The sequence below is a fragment of the Diabrotica virgifera genome, chromosome 4 (genome assembly GCF_917563875.1).
Source record: "Diabrotica virgifera virgifera chromosome 4, PGI_DIABVI_V3a".
Classification (NCBI taxonomy): Eukaryota; Metazoa; Arthropoda; class Insecta; order Coleoptera; family Chrysomelidae; genus Diabrotica; species Diabrotica virgifera.
In genome coordinates this window covers 163,798,182-163,815,942 of record NC_065446.1, presented here as the reverse complement: position 1 = coordinate 163,815,942, position 17,761 = coordinate 163,798,182, and the positions used below count along the sequence as shown (strand labels likewise).

At 35.0% G+C, this 17,761-nt stretch overlaps 1 protein-coding gene across 1 annotated transcript in view; it reads right to left on the bottom strand.

Annotated features, from left to right (window-relative positions):
• Window positions 1-17,761, bottom strand: part of LOC114335320 (zinc finger protein 260) — a 115,790-nt gene that overhangs the window by 47,694 nt on the left and 50,335 nt on the right. The window contains exon 3 of the mRNA XM_028285541.2: window positions 11,309-11,714. Coding sequence (XP_028141342.1) covers window positions 11,309-11,714 — 406 coding nt within the window. The remainder of the gene's footprint in view (window positions 1-11,308; window positions 11,715-17,761) is intronic.

Below are 17,761 nucleotides of genomic sequence, written 5' to 3'. Positions count from 1 at the left end.
AAAAAATCTTCTTCTTCTTTTTTCTCAAAATGTTATTTTATGCGATTTTACAGTAAAGTATCAATGGGAAACATACTATTTTAATAGAAGGGACTCAAAAATGTCATTATATGGCATTATAACAAGTTACTTTGATTCAAAACAAGCTTTTGATCAAATTTTATAGTGTAGAAAACGTTAAAATACCGTTTTTTTACATTTTTCTCCATTCCCAAAATACCATGATAATCGATTTGGCTGAAAATTTGCCCACAGATAGACAAAACATAGGACTTTAAGTGGTGAGAAGGATTTGAATTATATTACAATACCAAAAAAGTTACATGCAATATTATAGTCAAAAATATAGGCGTCTACTGTAAGTACAATTAACTCGAAAATATCGACCTCACGACAAAAATTGTTAAAAAGAAATTGTAATAATTTTAAATACGGTTTATTTGGAACAATTTCAGTTCCTACCATTTTTGTCGAAAAGTTAAAAATGGCGGATATATTGAGCAAAACAGGTTCTCCTTTAAAATCAAGATGGCGGCTAACGTAACGGAGGAATTCATTCGTGATTTTAAATTTAGGCTACTATTGACTCCCCTAAAGATCAGAAAAATAAAATTTTGGGCAGCTCGACATTCAAGGTCAAATGCTATCCCGACTGGACTAATATATACTTTTGAGTCTGATATTACTGCATGTAACTTTTTTGGTATAGTAATATAATTAAAATCCTTCTAACCACTTAAAGTCCTATCTTTTGGCTATCCGTGGGCAAATTTTCAGCCAAATCGATGAGGATGTATTTTGGGAATGGAGGAAAATGCAAAAAACGGTATTTTAACGTTTTTTGCACTATAAAATTTGATCAAAAACTTGTTTTGATTTAAAATAACTTGTTATAATGCCATATTTAATAATGACATTTTTGAGTCCTTTCTATTAAAATATTATGTTTTTCATTGATACTTTACGACAGAAAATGCAAATTTGTTTAAATAAACACCAAATCACTGTAAAATCGCATAAAATAACATTTTGAAAAAAAAAAGAAGATGATTTTTTGACCTTAAATATCTTATTTTTACGTCCCGCAGAAGCTATATACCAATTTTCAGACAAATCGGAGATCCAAAATTTTTTGCCTGAGTGATTTGACATGGAATGTACCTTAAATTGTATTGATTGTTTCCTTTTTTGATCGTCCGAGACGGTCCCCCACGTCATTTTTGAAATGATGCGCAAATTATCTTTAAGAAATATTTCCAAATTGATGGATAGGTAGAAAAGGAAGTTTATTGAATTGCCACCTTTTTCTCCGGATTTAACCCCTATAATTTTGGTTGTGGATTATTTCAAAAGTAAAGTCTATGTTGCATATACACCAGACAATATCGAGAGCTAAACAAGCATTCGAGAAGAAATTTTAAACACCACTTTTAAATCACGGATCTTAGACATTTACTACGGTTGCCTACTCCGACTAAACAATAAACATTAAGCCCTCGATTACGTCACGAGAGTACAGTAATTTGAATCATACTCGTACTATGATTAATCGGTATTCTTATTTATGTCTTTGATGTATGGAAAATAGTGAAATAAAGATGTTTAGTGGATTATATACCTAATTATGAAATTCTGTTGATACTTGGGTGGTTTGGTACTTAAAATTATTCAAGACCGGTTGTTCACGTTTATCCAACAGTTAATGCAAGATTTACGGAAATCTAGGGCTTGAATCTCCATTCTACACTGAAAATTTGTCCCTTATACTGGAATTCCATCAATACTGGATTAACTATTGAATACATACCGTCCTTAGAGGTCAGCTAGGATTATCTGAATTAGAATTACTTGTTTAATTTATTGTAGGAATTTAAATGATAGGTAATAAATTTGGCCACACTACAGGCTGTACCTGGCATTCTAAAATTTCATCAACATTATTATTACGTTAATATATAATGAAATTTTAACGTTTTAACCTACCTTAAAAATATATACTTTTATTTAAGCTCCTACAATAGGTACAATGTACAACTATAATATATAACTTTTCATGAATAATTCAAAATAAGTTTTTACGGGAAACAACACCAAAATTTCAAATACAAAAATAAAGTAAACTAGGATATGTAAGATAAATCATAACCAGTGGCGGCTCGTGGTCTTAGAGACAGGGTCGGCAAGGTCTTTTGTCTCCTCATATAGGTATACCATCTAATTAAAAGGCTTAAATCATCATAGGAGATTTTTTTGTTTGGTTTACTTGACATTCTCTCTTGTTTCATGGTGTTTCAACAATATGTTTTGATTCTTTTGAGACAAGAGAAATCCCGTTCATTTAAAGCAGAAGTTGGTAGTAATAAGAGAATTGATGATCAGTTTGTTGTAATGAATTGCAGTACTTACTATATAAAATTGCACATATTTTGTAACTTATCCAACTTTCTGAAAATACTTGGATCAGCGTAATTTTTAAGTAATTTGTAATAATAAATATCTTGAAAATTCTTTGGCGTAGTTAACTTTTAAATTTTGAATCGTCAAAGAGGTCAAAAATTTGCAAATCTTCAAAATTCGAAAAACGAGTATCTATTTGCATAATACATAGTAGGTATCCAAAATTTCAAAATATACTCGTTTTTCGAGATATGTATCATGCCTGTGTCTTTTTTGGGTTAGTTTGGAAATATCAAGCGAACCCAAAACGTCACTGCATATATATGGGAAACTACTATCATTACGACAATCTCTGAGATTTTGCACCAGTTTTCTTATTCTATCTTTGGAATAAATAATGTCAGTTGACTGATTTTGAACAACAATTAATATCAAATCGGTTTGGGCAAACACTTTCTTAAAAATATTTAAAAGAATATTAAAAGAGAAAGTATTAAGAAAGTTCTCAAACCGATTGCTTCACGGATCGAGATATCACGTCACAACTTTCAAAATCGTCGCCTTCGATAATAAATTTAAAAAACTTCCAAAAGCTGTTCACGAAAATCTGCTACAGTGAAAACTAACGGAGGTTTAAAATTTCATCGCGTCTGACAAACTGTTTTTTCGAAACAAATTGTTCTAAAACATTAGTCCGTTTGGGCGAGCTAAACTGGCAAGAAAAGACGATATTCTTTAATATTTTTATACGTATCCTGCAAAACTAAATTCATTCTATTCCCATGAGAGTGAATAAATAAAGCTTGTGGTGCAAAAGTTTTAACTTTTGCCTGGAGACCGTTCGATTCACCAGACATCACGGCAGCACCGTCACAGTTTGCCCTACCAATTTATTTTTGATATCAAAAATTTTTAATCTGTTCTTTTAAACACCAAAAACATATTCTGCCTTATTGCTTCTACTCACGTCTGTAAAACCTAAAAACCTCTTATAAATATTACCACGTAACGCGTATCGGACAACAATTGATAATAATTGTGAATGACATGATAATCAGAAGTTTCATCTACTTCTAGCGAAAAGCAAAAATGGTTTTCTGAATCTTAGATCAAATAACAATATTCAAAATGTAACTAATTGATTACCTATATTAGTTCATTCTGTACTGTTTTAGACATGATACTATAAATAAATGTTATTTATAGTATCATGGTTTTAGACATGCCGCTAAATATTCAGAAAGTAAATTAGAAAATTCCAAATCGTATTCCTAAACAATTTTATTAGTTATCTATAATTATATGATATAACGATTATACAATATTATATAATCTATAAATAAATGATAATTTCTGACAACTTAAAAAATTACAATATCAATTAAACGACGTAAAACGGCGTCATTATTTTTTACAATTTCTGCCGATGCTTCCAAATGAAACTTCGGCAGACTCAAATGTGCCGTACCTGCCGTATCTGCCTACGGACAGAAATGTATGTTTGGTTGCTCATCTACTTATATTTCCTTGAATTTTACGTGTAAATCGTCAAGCTACGGATGAGCTGGGGTCGGCTAGTCGAAAAAAGTTAGATGAATGGCTCGGATACTCGGATCATTCATTTTTTAAAGTCTCTTATGCGCAGGGATCACTTAACGCTCGGATTGGTCGAATCCTTTTAAAAACTATGAATAAAATTTAGTCTGTATTATCTGACAGATTTTTTTTATTTCACAGATACAAAAAATGATATAAACTCTTATTAAATTGAATATTAAAAAAATCTATATCTATAAATGTGTGGGTCGGCACTAGTGTTGCCCAAATGCAAGACCAAGACGAGACTTAGACAGTCTTGGTCTTGCGCCAATACACCTGGTCTTGGTCTTGGTATTGCGCCCTCGGTCTTGGTCTTGCAGCAAGAGTCTTGCAAGTCTCGCAGTTGCCTATTAGCCTATTGCATATCTTTGAACAACGTGACAGAGATGTACATTTTAAGCTAGAATATCATAGCCATAGTAAAGACCAGCCAAATTAATAAATATCTAGACCAGCGGTTCTCAATCTGGGGTGCATGTACCACTGGTGGTACATATCATTATTTGCGGTGGTACACAAAAAGCAAAAACAGCTAAAATCAACACCACAATTATTATTATACTTAATTAGATTACCTAGATAGATACATATTTCAGTTAGGTGGTAACAAAAATAATAAAAATTATTTTGTGGTTCATGACTCAAAAAGATTGAGAATTACTGATCTAGACAACTGATACCGGGTGGAGTTTGAACCCATGATCTAAGTGATCAGTGCCTATGTTCTAACTAACTAAAGTTTATTAGAAACTTATGTATTTTATTATCCAATATAAACGAATGAATAAAAAACATAATGTTAAGAAAATATGAGGTTATCGTTGTAATTTCAGTATTTTATAAATGCTAGAATATTCCACAGAGTGATGCTAGCTCTGTGAAAAAACACACTTTTATTGGTACACCCGGTGTACAATGACAATAATTGACCTGTCTAGCAACAATAATATTACAGCGATATTTATAAAAATAAGACAACGTATTAAAAAAATCACTTAAATCGGACAACAGGCTTAGGAAATTCAAGACATTAACAATGACCAGTTTTAAAGTGGTGAGGAAATTTTTTGGAGAAGTGTATATCGTTAATTTCGGTATTTTATTTACATTGTTCTTTTGTCTCGTTATCATACTTTTAAATATTAGCCGCGCTGTTTCGGCAAATTTTGTGTAACCCAGTGATCTCATAGCATAGGGCATAGCACATTCAGCAAAAACAATACATAAGTCTTACTATTCTATATACCGATAAGATTACATTTGTGGTGTTTAAATTCCTAGAAAACTAATAATGAAAAAAATTAATTACTTATTAGCTTACATATATTTTTTATCAGCAAGGTGACATATTTTTAAGAAGTTTGGATACGATATTTGATATTACTATCGGCGGCGTCGCAAAGCAAGAATGTTATGTTATGATTAGAAGGCGACTATTCTCATAACCCCGACAACTAATTTCAGAGAAGTCGTCTGCTGGGAAGGAATGTACAAAATATTTTATTTTTACATTGTAATAATGACCTGAGTACGTGTCAAATGTGTCAAGTGTTCTTTAAATGGATATTTTGACTCGCTATGTATGTTTATGGTATTGTTCGTAGTGAGCGTAAGTCCAATTTTCAAAATTTTTGTTACAAATTTTTTTTGTTTCTCATAAAGTATCTAAGAATACAGCCGAACTAATATACTCTCTAAAACGACCCTCAGTTCTAACTGCAAGACGCAAGAGTCTCGCAGGCCAAGAGCCGGTTGTTCGAACGCTAATCAACAATGATCATTATCAAATAATTAATTACTGTCAATGTCAATTGTTAAAACATAATTAATTACAATTCTGAGACTATAATCAATTAATATAACAATAATTATTAACATAATTAATAATAAATCTCATAATTGTAATTAATTATGTTTTCAGCAACCCAAACAAAGTTGACATTGACAATTTTGGTGATAGTAATTAAATATTTAATAATGATCATTGTTGATTAGCGTTCGAACAACCGGCCCTAAGTCTTGTTCTTGCTTAAGTATTGCACAGTAAGTCCTGGTCTTGGTCTTGCTAAAATTAGGCGGTCTTGGTCTTGCGAAAACGCAAGAACAAGACCAAGACCGATTTTGGGCAACACTAGTCGGCATTGCCGACCCTGACCGGCCGTCACGATCTTAACACAAATAATAATACACATACATACACATTCAAAGATCGAAGATCATTAACGCAGCAAAGGACCCCGCAACACTCCTTACGGGAAAAGTGGTCCCGGTCAAATTTAACGAAAGTTTGGTCAATGACACTGCTCGATGTGTAGATTAAAAAAGTCCATGGGACCTGGGCCTGAATAACTACTATTCTCGAGATATAGCCTTCTGAAGTTATTGGATTCGAGTGCTCGGTTTACGTTAAGTGCACTAATTCACGGTCAAGTGAACGAAAATATTTATTGCTGGAAGAAGATATGTAACGGTCCACCCGTTATAATATCATTTTTAGCTCTTTTATTATATTTAAAATTTATTTTCTCTTGACCGCTTAATTAAATTTCTCTAATTCTCCATTTAGAAATATTATTTTCTCTTATATTTTAAGAAAATTATTTATTTTCAATACGTCACCATTAAACCAATTTAGAACTATCTTTTGGATTTGTTGGATTGGCAGCGGCTCTCTGGTGGTCAACATTCTTTCGCGTTCTGAGATAAATTTGACATTTCCTAGTGGGAGACATCAAGTTCACTGACCACTTGATTTGTGAGCCCGGAATAGGTCGGTCACAGTACCCAAATGGCGGAATCTTTCTCTTAAGTACTAAGCCTTCATTGGGAAATAAAGTTCCCTAGGATGTACATGGTGTTCACAGTGTTTTCCCAGAATCCACCCAGTGTTTTATAGAGGAAAACAGTAATGAAGAACTGAGAGATCCGGTAAATAGATACATATTTTTTTTGACATCACGAGGTTAATGACATTGTATGTTACATTATTTTTACATTTTATAAAATATTTCTTCCAATTCAATTTTCCTAGTAAATTTATTCAGTGAATTTAGTAGGTATCTTTTAATTATTTCAATATCTTTAAGTAATACTTATTCAGAGAAAATCCTAACCTTAACTTTTAAGCTATTTATCTGTAGGTATCTTTGATATCTGTATATTTTATTGCAACATCTAATGAGTATCCTATAATTATTTTAAAGAAATCATATTTATTCTTTACTGTAATTTGAAATTGTCACATATTTCCCTCTGAAGGTCAAATTTTGGTCATGTACTATCCAATAATGAATGTTTTTCTTGTATGTTAATGGCCTTTTTTACATTACAATCTATACTAAAAACCACTTCTTAGTTTCTCTTTTTTCTCCTTTGACTTTTTCCTAGACTTTTACATTGAAACTAAGACTGGGAAATATTTCTTTTAGCCTTTTGGGGAAATAATACACTACAACATGGGAAGTCATAGACTCTCATCCACCTGAGAGGAACCTATTCCGGCTCCAGTCAGTCAACCTGGGAGCAAGCTGGAGCGTTTCAGCTTAATTTTCATTTTTTTACACCTGGACTTACAGGAGGTTCAGTTTTTGCACCACCAAGGTGCTCATTTTCCGATATGCTGTAGCAACCTTTTGAGAAGTCAGTTGGGATTGTTTGGGAACAATGAATGTTTGTGATAATAACTATTTGTATAATATGGTGTTTCATATCACAGACATTTGGTTAATGTATTACGTTTATTAATTATTTTTCTCAGGATTTAGCTTGAATTTATTTGCTGTTTAATATAGGTACATATAAGGTTAGTAGGTTCCCAACTGTTGATATCTACGGTAAGTTCTTGTGCACAGGAATAAGCCTAGAAAATTACGTTTTTATACTTTATTAGTTTGATATTTATTTGGTAATATTAGTAGCTTGTTTCCCAGATATTTTCCAGTTCTTTTCGCTTTACTTCATTTGTTCGGTTGATTAGTCATTTCGGTATTTATCTTAACTTCATTCCTTATAACTTTTATTCATTAATTTTGCTTAATTCATTATCGTATTTTCTCTTAGGCAGGCTTGTGCCTATTTATTTATATATTTTCAATATTTTTCGGGTTTTAATTTAGTTGTACGTAGCAAGCGTACTATAACCATTTGGTAAAGAGGACTCATGTGAGTTGTACCCTATATGTAAGTAAGAGGTACTTATTAAATTTTGTAACAGGTAACATTATTGTTGTTATCTTAGATATATCTTAGATAACAGGTAACATTGTGCTCTGTCTAACTCAGAGATTGTCAAAAAACTAGTAGTCCAGAAAGCGACTGCGCATTCGCTAGGAAAAATATTCTAATTCGGATTTTTTGCACAATCTTACTCAAAAAGGACTCCTTTTAACAAATTTGAATGTTGCCAGGACCAAAAGGTGGTCAAAAATTTTTTAAACGTTTTTTTTTGTTTTTTCCTAAAATTATTTTTTTTGCACGGAAAAAAGTTTTTTTAGGTTTTTTGGATCATTCCAAACAGAAAAGGTATTTAGTGACTTTTCTCTAAAAATGATAGTTTTTGACATATAAGCGATTAAAAATTGAAAAATTGCGAAATCGGCCATTTTTAACCCTCAAAAACTATGTGAAAAACTTAAAATTTGAATGTTGCCAAGGTAAGTAGATATTCTTTAAACATCGATTCATGAAATCCCGAAGAGTTTTTTGCAATACAATATTCAAAACTCCTTTGTTTTTTAATTGATAATCAAGCGTGCGCGCCACTATTTTCCACCGACAGTATGGTGCAAATGAAAGGAATAAATTCGTTATTTCGTAAACCGGCAAATTTAAAGAAAAATCCCGAAACAGGTCGATTTGTATTTTTAAGTTATGATATTATGGCATATATGGTATACTAGTGACGTCATCCATCTGGGCGTGATGACGTAATCGATGATTTTTTTAAATGAGAATAGGGGTCGTGTGCTAGCTCATTTGAAAGGTTCTTTAATTCTCTATTCAGTAATATAAACATTTATATAATTATTTGTACAGGGTGTCCTTCTACTTCTTTTCTTGTCAAATAATTTAATTTAATAAAAATTTTTTGGGCACCCTTTATAAATAATTATGTAAATGTTTATATTACTGAATAGAGAATTGAAGAACCTTTCAAATGAGCTACCACACGACCCCTATTCTCATTTAAAAAAATAATCGATTACGTCACCACGCCCAGACGGATGACGTCACTAGTATACCATACATACCACAATATCATAACTTAAAAGTAAAAATCGACCTGTTTCGGGTTTTTTTCTTAAAGTAGCCGGTTTACGAAATAACGAATTTATTCCTTTCATTTGCACCATACTGTATACACATGCAACGGTGGAAAATAGTGTAGCGCACGCGTGATTAAAAATTAAAAACAAAGGAGTTTTGAATACTATATTGCAAAAAACTCTTCGGGATTTCATCAATCGATGTTTAAAGAATATATCTACCTACCTTGGCAACATTCAAATTTTCAGTTTTTCACATAGTTTTTGAGGGTTAAAAATGGCCGATTTCGCAATTTTTCAATTTTTAATCGCTTATATGTCAAAATCTATCATTTTTAGAGAAAAGTCACTAAAGACCTTTTCTGTTTGGAATGATCCAAAAAATCTAAAAAAACTTTGTTCCATGCAAAAAAAATAATTTTAGGAAAAAAACAAAAAAAAACGTTTAAAAAATTTTTGACCACCTTTTGGTCCTGGCAACATGCAAATTTGTTAAAAGGAGTCCTTTTTGAATAAGATTGTGCAAAAAATCCGAATTAGAATATTTTTCCTAGCGGATGCGCAGTGGCTTTCTGGACTATAGGTAATTATTTTTAATAAATATTTATTTATTTTGTATATCATTTATTTTTATTATTCCTTTATGTTCACATTTATTGATATAGTGTATTTAATATTTGACAGCAGTATAAGATACCTGGGAGAGTGATCAAAGATCATTTTCTTGGCGCCCATGATTTGTTAGTTTTATTTATTTTGTTCGTCTTTAGCAATTATTCATCTTCATTCATTTTCAGTACATTATTCTTATCTTATTATTTCACCTTTTAGTCATCAGCATCTACTTTGAGCTACTGTTCTTCGACAGGCATGCAAACGAGCCGTATCCATCCTTGAGTGTCAAGTTGTTCTCTTGCATCTCTTGCTAGCCAATTCTATTTAGTTTGCCTCTGTCGCTTCCCACTTCTACGTCTATCCCTTTTAATATCCCCTTCTCTTCCACTTCTTTTACTTCCCCTTTCTTCCACTATATTCATTTATGTCCCATTTTGTCCCACTAGTTACTTCCTTTTTTCCTTACTTCTGTTGGAGTATATCTTTCTCTTTACTTTCACTCCAACAGAAGTTTTCTTATTTGTTTCAGAGAGACTCATTTTCATCATGCATACTTGCATCTATTTTTGACCACGAATTCATATACAACACGCAAGTATGCATGAAGAAAATGAGTCTTTCTTCTTCCAATATTAAATATTTTCGTTCACTTGACCGTGAATTAGTGCACTTAACGTAAACCGAACACTCGAATCCAATAACTTCAGAAGACTGTAGCTCGAGAATAGTAGTTATTCAGACCCAGGTCCCATGGACTTTTTTAATCTACACATCGAGAAGTATCATTGACCAAACTTTCGTTAAATTTGACCGGGACCACTTTTCCATAAGGAGTGTTGCTGTTGCGGGGTCCTTTAAAAATGGGCTTATGTACGTTTGTGACGTAATTCAAACATTTAAGTCTCCCCACAATAGGACTTTTCATCGATTGTCATTTGTTTCGAGCTTCTGTCATGTGTCACATAATATTAATATATCTACGTCATACGCCTTTGGTTTGTGTCGTGGTATATACCAATAACGTATGACGTAGATATATTAATATTATGTGACACATGACAGAAGCTCGAAACAAATGACTGTGAATGAAAAGCCCTATAGTCGGAGTAGGCAACCGTAGTAAATGTCTAAGAACCGTGACTCCAAATATCATTCAGAATGTCACCGATGGAATAGAACATCGAATTGACCACTGTCATAATATGTCACTATATTATAGTTAATGGTAAATTTGAACATTCGATTTAATAAAATATCTTTGTTTTGTACTTTTTGTGATTTTCTTCCTAGTTCATTATAAAAGATTTCCTCGAATATATCAGAAAGTAATTAAGTAATTAGAGAAGGATATATAAACAAAAAAAAATTAGATCTGCAAAAAAAAATTTTTTGAAAACTATTTTTACTATTAATAGGCAAAAACCATTACTTACAGCAGACGTCCGGAAGGACTTATTGCACATATCACATTCCATCGGACATTCCAATTTAATGTTTTCGTCGATATTATAGTCTCCTTCTGTTGTGTTTCGTACTTGCAGAGGCACACCGTTTATATTCATTATCTCGTTATCATTTCCTTCTTCCATTTGTTCTTCCTCTTCAGTTTCTTCCTCGCCGTAGACTTCTTGTATGTCTGTATCGTCAATGGTCTCTTCTTCGACACCATCGTGGAATTCGTATTCCTCCTGTAAAGTAGTAAGCTGGGTGTATTCAATGTTTTCATCAGTTTCTTGATATTCTACAGCTTCTTCTATTACGTATTCTATGGAATTTTCATCTTCTTCAAGTCCTTCGTAGAAGATATCATCTGTTTCTACTTCCTGATATTGAGTGTTGCTAAAATAATCATATGAAAATGTTACACTTGAGACAGAAATAAAAAAATGTTAATGTTGTTCTGAAGCTATTTCGTTGTGGCATTTTTGTAATCAACTATTCTAAATGGGAAATAAGCCACAATAGGGAACTTGACATTTTTTTATTTATTTATTTATTTATTGTATTTGTCTACATATAAAAACAACGCATACCAAATATCAACCTTCAAACCACAATATTTAATTTACAATGAACATTTAAAGTTGTGATCACCAGCTATCCAACACGAAAAGCCCAGCACGCTGTGTGACGTCACGCTGCTCGTTCCAGGACAAGAGAACAACGAACTGTGAACACTGGAAGAAAATCAGCTGTTTGTATTTAAAAACATTGTGTTTTGAAGGTTAGATTTCGTTCGTGTATGTATATTTCTTTTTACCTGTGCTTTAATAATATTGATAATAATAATGGAAGAAATTCCTGTGGGAGTTTTTTGTCAGTTCTTCTATCAGGTGCGGCCCCCTGCGAATGGGGGATGCTTTCTGGGTATTCGTAGCGCCAATACCTAGAGGGTAGCAGGGATACTTGCCGTGGAACAAAAACTGACACCTGGCAGTAGGTATAAAATGCACACCCATTAATATGGAGAATATTGATTTATGTTTAGGATCGCTGCCTGGGGATCGCCAGGGCACGTCTGGAGCCGGCGCTGGACGTGACAGCATGCGGGACGTCGGTGGCAGGGTGTTGAGGAGGCGGGCCCCTGTCATACAATCAGCTACAGCCCAACAACAACCAGAAGCGAGCCAAACAACAGCAAGAGCTCCACCCGCTGAAGGTGCTGCGCTGGAACATCAGCCGGCGCTCACTCAGGCGGGACGGCCGAGGCAGTGCATGAAATGGACTGTATCCATTAACGAAAGCATTTTGCGCTTCTACTATAAGGTGACAAAACTCGGTCAAGAAACGATCGGTTACAGACAACAGCTGTATGCCGAATTTTGCAGGGAGTACCCAGATATTCAAGTATCGGAGCAAAGAGTATCAGATCAATACCGGGTAATCATAAGAAACAACCTTATCCCAGAGGCTAGACGCAATACGATCAAAAGCGAAGTCGAACGGGAGATTAACAACCAAGGGCTAGTTTTAGATCAAGTCCCTAATGAAATCCTTGATGAGCAGATTCCTGAGATTCTCATACCAGAAACTCAACCTGACAATACACAGCAGGAAAACAACGAGTTGCGCGATAGTCTAGCAAACGAAATGGCTCGTGCCGTACAAGATTTTAATGGAACAAATCCACTTAGCAGACCACCGCTACCACGAATAAACTCTTGTAAGAAACTAGGTGCGCTGTTACAAATTGTGAACACTGAAGTCCTACCCAATTATGTCGTAGAAGCCCACACATTGGAGTATCTGCATATGCTAATCTACTGTGCAGCAACAGCAATTGCTAATGTAATGGGCGTTAAGATCAGAACACGACGGGGTACTAATAACGGAAGGACTGGTAACAGAATTGCACCCTGGGAAAAAAGACTTCTCGGAAAAATTGAATTACTGCGTAGGGATATTGGTCAAGTTACAGAATATATAAGAGGTGTAACAAGTAGAAAAGTCATTGAGAGAGCTGAAGAAATAATGCGGAGCACTGTAAGACACTCAAGATACGATCCAGAAAATTACACAGCCCAACAGTGTCTGGATACATTAAAACAAAAACTCTCCGTCTATTCAGGACGAATAAGAAGGTATAAAGTTAGTAACAACCGAAAATGTGACAATGCGCTTTTTGAGAACTCTGAGAAGGCGTTCTACCGAAAACTCAACTCCACCGTAGAAAGTGCCGACAAGTCTTATCCAAGCCAAGAAGAGATTCATGAGTTTTGGGGAAATCAACTTTCCACACCAGCTGCTCTTAACAACAATGCTGGCTGGATAGAAGATACGACGCACAACTGTCACAACTACGTCACAGCTAACTACGAACAATTCACTACTGAAGAGGTCTCAAATATCATCAAAGAGCTTCATAACTGGAAATCTCCTGGACCAGACGGAGTTCAGAACTTCTGGCTTAAGAGGTTTTGGAGCATTCATGAGTGCTTATCAACATTAATTAATCATGTTATTTCTAACCCGCAGGAAATACCATCATTTCTAACTCAGGGAACCACTTATTTAATACCGAAGGATCAAAATAACACCCAAGATCCAGCCAAGTACCGCCCAATTACTTGTCTTCCAACTTTGTATAAATTGGTCACATCCTGCATAACCCGGCGTATCTACCAACACTGTGCTCTAAACAATATCATAGAGCCTCAACAGAAAGGATGCGCTAAGGGTTCTATGGGTTGTAAAGAACAACTTATCATCGACTCAGTGATTTCTAACCAGGCATTCACCAAAAAAAGGAACCTCTTTACTGCCTTAATTGACTACAAAAAGGCCTTTGATTCAGTGCCGCATGAATGGCTTATAGATATATTAAGAATATACAAAGTCGATGATAACATAGTGACTTTTTTAAGGCATATAATGACAAGTTGGAAGACTAAAATTCACCTCCAAATACCTGGTGAAAACAATATCGAAACGGAAAATATCGCAATCAACCGGGGCCTGTTTCAAGGAGACTCGCTGAGTCCATTGTGGTTCTGTTTGGCTATGAACCCTCTATCACAGCTATTAAACTCCACTGACTCAGGTTTTAGCATTAAAAACCACAATACTGTAGTAGCGAAGCTTAATCATCTGTTGTATATGGATGATTTGAAATTAATGGCTTCTACTCGAGACAATCTAGAACAGATGCTAAAAACAGTTGAAACATTCTCTAATGATATTAATATGCAGTTCGGCCTAGACAAGTGCCGTGTTTTGAATATAGTCAGAGGAAAGGTACAGCCCGGTGGATTCGATATGCAAAATGGCCAGAACATCGAGGCCATGGGTGAAAACGATATATACAAATATCTTGGAGTAAAGCAGATTGACCATAAGCAAATGAAAACTGAAATAACTACTGAGTTTATACGAAGGATAAAACAGCTGCTTCGTTCACAGCTTAACAGTAAAAATTTGTTTAAGGCACTAAACACCTACGCTTGTTCCGCACTTAGCTATTCATTTGGTATTGTTAAGTGGACAAAAACAGATATAGAAAATCTTCAGCGAAAAGTACGAACACACCTCACAAAGGCACAAAAACACCATCCTAAAAGTACAGTAGAAAGAACGACATTACCACGGAGTCTAGGAGGAAGAGGACTTATGGATATAGGTGAGCAATTAGATAAACAAATTGCTAATTTAAGAACTAATTTTCAGATGCAAGCTGAGAGATCTACTCTACATCGCGCTATCTGCGCAGTAGATGACACAACACCGATCAAACTGAGGGAACCAGAAATGCGCATAAACCACCTCACTAAAGACGAAAAAATGCGCACCTAGATGGGTAAACCTCTGCACGGGCGACATCCCAATGAGGTCAGCCAAGACTATGTCGACAATACAGCGTCGAACTATTGGTTGACATCAGGAAAGATGTTCCCTGAAACGAAGGGTTCATTACTGGCCATTCAGGATCAGGTTATACCAACCAGAAATTACCTGAAATATATCATCAAAGACCCTCAGGTTCAAAACGACAGATGCCGATATGGATGTCAAGCCCAAGAAACCATCCAACATCTTACAGGGGGCTGCCAGGCATTTGCTGCAACTGAATACAAGGAACGGCATGATGCAGTGGGAAAAATCCTTCATCAAGAGATAGCTATCAAGCTGGGACTTCTCCAAACGGACCATCTCCCGTATTATCAATACGTCCCTGAGAGTATGCTTGAGGATGGCAACTACAAGCTATACTGGGACCGCACTGTGCTCACAGACCAAACAGTGGCGCATAATAGACCAGATCTCGTACTAGTTAATAAATTAACAAGACAAACAACACTAATTGATGTGGCGATACCTAACAACAATAATCTACGTAGTAAATTTACTGAAAAGATCGCCAAGTACAGAGATCTGGAAATTCAAATACGAAGGCAATGGAGAATGCAAAGTACCCAGACGATACCTATTATTATGTCTACTACTGGAGTCATTCCGAAGACCCTCCTCGAAAGCATAAAAAAGCTGGGTCTAAATGAACACCTTCATAAGACCATGCAGAAAGCTGTACTACTTGCGACGGACGGCCAGATGCGTACGAAAATTTCTGGGAGATACACCTGCATTCCAAGTCACCTAGGGCTCGATAACACGGAAAGAGTCCCACCAGAGCTCAATCCTTTTGATACCGTAGGTATCTGGGATGAGTCAATTTTCCCCTTAGAGGGAGTGTGAGCCGTATGGCTAAATATGGAAGTAACCAGACGATACCTATTATTATGTCTACTACTGGAGTCATTCCGAAGAACCTTATCGAAAACATAAAAAAGCTGGGTCTAAATAAACATCTGTACAAGACCATGCAGAAAGCTCTACTACTCGCAACGGCCAGATGTGTACGAAAATTTTTGGGAGATACAACTGCATACCAAGTCACCTAGGCTCGATAACACGGAAAAAGTCCCACCAGAGCTCAATCCTTTTAATACCGTAGGTATCTGGGATGAGTCAATTTTCCCCTTAGAGGGAGTGTGAGCCGTATGGCTAAATATAATAATGGAAGTAATTATGTGTACGAAAATTTTTGGGAGATACACCTGCATACCAAGTCACCTAGGGCTCGATAACACGGAAAGAGTCCCACCAGAGCTCAATCCTTTTGATACCGTAGGTATCTGGGATGAGTCAATTTTCCCCTTAGAGGGAGTGTGAGCCGTATGGCTAAATATGGAAGTAATGCCGTTCCTTGTATTCAGTTGCAGCAAATGCCTGGCTGCCCCCTGTAATATGTTGGATGGTCTCTTGGGCTTGACATCCACTAAATATGGAAGTAATGGAAGTAATAACAATGGAAGTACCACCTTTATAAGACCATGCAGAAAGCTGTACTACTTGCGACGGCCAGATACGTACGAAAATTTCTGGGAGAAACTCCAGCATACCAAGTCACAACGCATTTATTTTTTTAAAAGACTACATTATTACCAAAGGCAAAGAGTCACTTAGAATAAACAAAAAGTTGTTTTTGAATGATATATTTGAAATTGAAAATCAGACTAAATTTTCTCTTTTTTTTCACCCCTCCGACTTATTAAAATAAACATTATAGAAGTTCTCAGGGAGTTTCCATCATCGATCATCATCATCATTGGCTCGACAGCCCTTTCTGGGTCTTGGCCTGTTCCAGGATTCTTCTCCACTCTGATCTGTTTCGTGCTTTTTTTCTCCATTTTTTTATTTTTAAGATTTTTATATCATTTTCTATTTGTTCTAAATATCTCAGCTTCGGTCTTCCTCTTGTTCTTTTTCCTACTGGCATCTGTTTGAATATTTTGTTTGGTATTTCGCCTTCTTCCATTCTTTCTACATGTCCCATCCAACGCAGCCGTCCTATTTTAATGAATGTTATGATATCTGGATCCTGGTATATTTCGTATAGTTGTACCTTCTTCGCCAAATTCCATTTTCTTTTGTGCCCTTATATATGTGTCGCAAGATTTTTCTTTCAAAGGTGGCTAGCAATGTTTCGTCTCTTTTAGTGAGTGTCCAGGTTTCTAAGCCGTATGTGAGTACCGGTCTTATTAGGGTTTTGTATATTTGGCATTTTGTTTTCCTTGCGACGTTGTCTGATCTTAGTTGCCGAATTAAGCCTTTCCATCATCGATAATACTGTAATATTTCATTCTGCGTTTAAATTTTTCAAAAATACTTATTAGTTTTCTCAGGATTCGAAAAAACTGAATGCATTTAAAAATAATTCATTGTAATCAGTATTTCAAAAGCTTTTAAATGAGGTGTCACATGATGTACTTTTCCATTTAAAAAAATCAAAGTTATGCCTGTAGCCTGAAGAGGGATCGCGTAAAGTTCGAAACATTGATGCTATAATATACTATAATTATTTTAAAAATCAACCTGTCTGAGCGTTGTGC